At 34.0% G+C, this 5,448-nt stretch overlaps 1 protein-coding gene across 1 annotated transcript; it reads left to right on the forward strand.

Annotated features, from left to right (window-relative positions):
* The first annotated feature begins 213 nt into the window (after nucleotides 1-213).
* LOC141553603 (olfactory receptor 1B1-like) lies at nucleotides 214-1,182 on the forward strand. Its single transcript, XM_074285166.1, is given in 1 exon segment — nucleotides 214-1,182. A coding segment is annotated over 1 exon segment (969 nt).
* Nucleotides 1,183-5,448: the final 4,266 nt, after the last annotated feature.

A 5,448-nucleotide genomic window follows, 5' to 3' on the forward strand; every position in this document is an offset into this window, starting at 1 on the left:
CTTGAGCAAGAATATATTTTATGTGCATTTTTTACCAGCCTTTACCACATTTGCAATGCCTGGCACTGTTATGTTCTTGATATTTTTTCTTCATTGATGACTAAAGGTAGAGAATTAGAGACTTATGATGAGGCAAAAGAAAGGGACTGACTGAGATTGACTTATGAACTCATTTCTCCTTCCTACAAGATCCTCTGACTTCACATTCACAGCATGAGTTGTGCCCCTAATGCTTCTCATACTCCCATATTCTTGCTGGTGGGACTGTGGAGAGGTGGATCCCCCAATCATCTTCTTTTTCCACTGTTCTTAGTTGCTTATGTGGCTGCTGTTGTGGGTAACTTGATGTTGGTGCTGCTCATCTCTCGGGATTCACAACTAGGTACACCTATGTACTACTTGCTTCGTGGTCTCTCTGTAGTGGATGCAGGACAGGCCACAGTTACTTTGCCTCAGCTGTTGGTCCATCTTGTCTCTTCTTAACCAGCTATTACTGCAGTCCGTTGCCTGGTCCAGTTCTTCTTCTTTTATCTGTTTGCTGTCACAGACACACTGGTGGTAGCTGTCATGGCACTGGACCGTTATGTAGCCATTTGTGATCCACTGCATTATTCAGCTTTGATGAATCGTCATGTTTGTGACTGCCTGATGGTTTTATGCTTGATCCTGTCCCTGTTCCACTCCCTTTTGCATTCAGGTCTCTTACTGCCTCTTCAGTGGGCTGGGGATAGTGGGGGTGCTGTCTACATCCCTCACTTTTTCTGTGACCACTGGCCTCTGGTTCGAGCATCCTGCTCTAACATCCAACTTAATGTATTGGCAATCTTCTTAGAGGGTAGCTTATTTGTGACAGGTCCCTGTACTCTTATCTTGTTCTCTTATGCCCGTATTGCAGCTGCCATCTTCCACTTACACTCAGCAGCTGGCCGCTGGAGGGCTGTGTCCACTTGCAGCTCTCACCTCACAATGGTTAGCTTCCTCTCTGGCACTGTCATTTGGGTCTATTTCCAGCCACCTTCCCATAATTCCCCAGAGCAGGACATGGCAGCTGCTGTAATGTATACAGCTATTACCCCTCTGGCCAATCCATTTGTCTACAGCTTCAGAAATAAAAATGTTAAGAATGCTTTCCGTAGACTTCTGAGTTCCAATAGAGTGAACTCTCAGTTGCATTTGCCCTGAGACATGGGGGCATCCTTATAAAACATCCATTCTGAGGAGCCCATGGATCTGTGTACATATCAGCCATGCCATGTTGGTCTTAGCTCCAGCAAAATATTCATTCTGATTCAGTATAATCAATAAGCAAATTTACTTTCTGAAACTGAACACATATGTTCATGTGTGTGAGCTTGATTTTCAAAGAAACAAATATTAATATAAATGAATATTGTTATAATTAATAAAATTCAAAATAATTGCAAAATTATTCCTGAATTCATATCAATTTTTGGTCATCATGAATTTTTAAAATAAATTAATGAGTTAAATTAACAATAAAGGGCTTATATTCCAGATACTGTTCTAGATTCTGGGGAAGGAAATGTAAAGAATGAAATGATCACCATTCTGAAAAAAAAATCACATTAAAATGGGAGAGACAAGAAGTACATAAATAATCGCACATAGGATGAAGTTAAAGAGAATAAAATACAAAATAGGGAAGATGGCACTAGTGTTTGGGATCACAAACATTCACAATAAAATTATTATAAATATGAGAGTTTTTTACATTAAAAAGAATCTTCACACTTAAAGGTTGGGAATCATTGAGCTAGAACTCAATACTTTTCACTGGTTATGATAGATCTATGAAAGTTTATGTATCCATTAGAACTAGGATTTATTAGAATCTTATCCTACTCATTGAATTCATTAATCTTCTAGACTATAAATCTCTTTGGTAAAGGTTTCAGAAAATCTCCATGTCAGAAGTAACTCTGAATCCATAAATTATAATCTATATCTGGATTAGCATCTATTCAACAAAATAATGAGTAATTAAGGACCAAGCTTTTCCTGGAGATTAAGAGGACTTGGAAGAGATGGGAAAATTGTCATATCCCATATTGGGATGCTTTACTTGTGGATGGGCAAAATCAATATAATAAAAGTGACAATTTTACCTCAATTAACTTAATTGTTCAGTACAGTACCAATCAATCTACCCAAAATTATTTTATAGAACTAGAAAAATAATAAAATTATCTAGAAGAAATAAAAGGTCAAGAATATCAAGGAAATTAATAAAATATGTAGAGGAAGTTTGTCTAGGTATACCAGATCTCAAACTGTATTTTAAAGCAGTATTCATCAAAGCAATCTGGTATTAGTTAAGAAATAGAATGGTTTATCAACCAATCAATTAGATTAAGTACAGAATACATTGTAGTAAATGACCATAGTAATTTAATGTTTGGCAAACTCAAAGATCCAAGCTTTTTGTATGAAAACTCACTAGTTGACAAATTCTGCTGAGAAAACTGAAAAACAGTATGGCAAAAATTAGGTATAGATGAATATCTCACATTGTATACGGTTATAAGGTTTGCATAAGGTTAAAATGGGTACATTATTTAGACATAAAGGATGGTATCAGCAAATTATAGAAGCATGGAATAGTTCAGGGCGTCATAAACTTTTTCCACTCAACAACCCATTTTGGCCAAGAAATTTTTATGTGACTCTGAGTATATAAGAATTTAAAGTAGACATACAAACATTTACTAATAATAAATCATAATTTCACCTTCAGTTATAAGACCCCTGTGGAGTTACGAACCATAGTTTAAGAAGCTGGGGAATACTTTATGTTTCATATCTATGAATAAAAGAATAATTTATTATAAAACAAGAGAAAAATAACAGTATGTGATGGGGAATGGATAATTTTAGATACATTAAATTTAAAAGGTTTTGCACAAACACAAACATAGCTAGGATTAGAAAAAAACAAAAAGATGAGGAGAAATCTTGAAAGCAAGTGTCTCTGATGAAAGTCTCATTTCACAAATATATAAAGAACTGAGTCAAATTTATATATACAAAAGTCACTCTGTAGTATTGTCACATCTATCAAATTGACTAATATGACATAAAAGGAAAATAATAAAAGCTAAAGGGGATATGGGAAAAGTGGGACATTAATGCACTGATGGTAGAGTTGTGGATTTATTTAGTTCTTCTGGAGAGCAATTTGGAGCTAAGTCAAAAGAGCTATAAAGCTATGCCTATACTTTGATGCAGCTATACAGTATTAGGATATATATCTCAAAGATATATCACTCAAAGTGATAAAATAAAAAATAAAAAAGAACATATTTTTATAAATATAGTTCCAGCAGTTACTTTTGTACTGGCAAAGAATTAGAAATGTAGGGGATAAAGAGATCATAAAAAGGGAAAAGAACCCACATGTACAAAAATGTTTGTAGCAGTACTTCTTGTAATGGCAAGGAACTGAAAACTGAGTGGATACTCATCAGTTGAAGAATGGCTGAATAAGTTATGGTACGTGCATGTTATGAAATATTATTGTTTTATAAGAAATGATCAACAGCATGATTTCAGAACGGCCTGAAGAGACTTACATGAACTGATAATAAATGAAGTGAATAGAACCAGGAGATCTATAGATGGCAACAAGAAGATTATATGATGATCAATTCTGATGGATGTGGCTGTATAGAAGAATTGTACATGTTTAACATATATTGGATTACTTGCTATGTGGGGAGGGGAGAAGGAAGGAAGAAAAATTTGGAACACAAAGTTTTGCAAGGGTGGATGTTGAAAACTATCTTGGCATATATTTTGAAAATAAAAAAAAACCTATTATTTAAATACTATCAGAAATAATTGGTAAGTGCAAAATCAGTGAATTAAAATGATAAACTTTTATAATTTTTGTATCTTCCTTTGGGAAATAATTTCTAATCATTTGTTTATTTATATCTCTACATATCAATTTATCTATCTATCTATATCTAGTATATATCTATATCTATGATAAAGTAAATAGATCTGTTGGAAAGAAAAGTAATAGAGGCTTAACTTGATCTCAGGTCTTCTGACCTGAAATCCCAAGCACCTTCTTTTCTTAATCTGAGATAAGGTTAGATTTAAACAGTTTTACTATGTCATACTATGTCAGAGCTGGAAGGAAACTTAGAGATTTATCTAGTTCAACTTTATCATTTTGCAAATAAGAAAACCAATTACAGGATACGTAATGTCATAACATTGAGGCAAAATTTTGAGTAAAATTGGGATAAAATAAGGAAGAGAGGAAGGCAAGAATATTTAATTTAGTTTTTTCTCTCAAAATCTATAGAAATTGGATTCATATCTTATTCATACTTTACAGCATCATTTTATAGGTCAATCACTTTCAACTGAATGTCTATCACAGTGATCTATTGAAAAAAAAATTGGGCTTTTGAGGCAGAAGACCTGTTTTCAGATTCAGTTCTGCTCCTTATTATCTATGTGGAGAAGTCACTTCTTCACATTGCAATTCAGGTTCTGCCTTGCAAAATGAGAGTCCTGCACTAGATGATTTACAAGTTTCATCCAAACTCTAAAATCTTATGGTGAAGAATAATAGTAGGTCAAAGAAAACACAAGTATAGTTGAGGAAGTTTCTCAGGAACATAACTGGTTAATCTACCAAGCCATACTCTCTATCATTTTGGCTGAGTTTATTTCCTTGGGATATAAGCCTAGTAGTAGCACTGCTGGGTCAAAGGGTATGCACATTTTGATAACTTTTTGGGCATAATTACAGATTGCTCTCCAGAATAGTTGGATTCTTTCACAACTCCACCAACAATGCATCAGTGTCCCAGTTTTCCCACAGCCCCTCCAACATTCATCGTTATTTGTTCCTGTCATCTTAGCCAATCTGACAGGTGTGTAATGATATCTCAGAGTTGTCTTAATTTGCATTTCTCTGATCAATAGTGATTTGGTACACTCTTTCATATGAGTGGAAATAGTTTTAATTTCATCATCTGAAAATTGTCTGTTCATATTATTTGACCATTTATCAATTGGAGAATAGCTTGATTTCTTATAAATTAAAGTCAATTCTCTGTATATTTTGGAGATGAGGCCTTTATCAGGACCTTTAACTGTAAAAATGTTTTTCCAATTTGTTACTTCCCTTCTAATCTTGTTTGCATTAGTTTTGTTTGTGTAGAAACTTTTTAATTTGGTGTAATCACAAATTTTCTATTTTGTGATCAATAATGATCTCTAGTTCTCCTTTGGACACAAATTCCTTCCTCCTCCACAAGTCTGAGAGGTAAACTATCCTATGTTCCTCTAATTTACTTATGATTTCATTCTTTATGCCTAAATTTTGATCTTATCTTAGTATGTGGTGTTAAATATGAGTCCATGCCTAGTTTCTGCCATAGTAATTTCCAGTTTTCCCAGAAGTTTTTG

The sequence above is a fragment of the Sminthopsis crassicaudata genome, chromosome 2 (assembly GCF_048593235.1).
Source record: "Sminthopsis crassicaudata isolate SCR6 chromosome 2, ASM4859323v1, whole genome shotgun sequence".
NCBI lineage: Eukaryota > Metazoa > Chordata > Mammalia > Dasyuromorphia > Dasyuridae > Sminthopsis > Sminthopsis crassicaudata.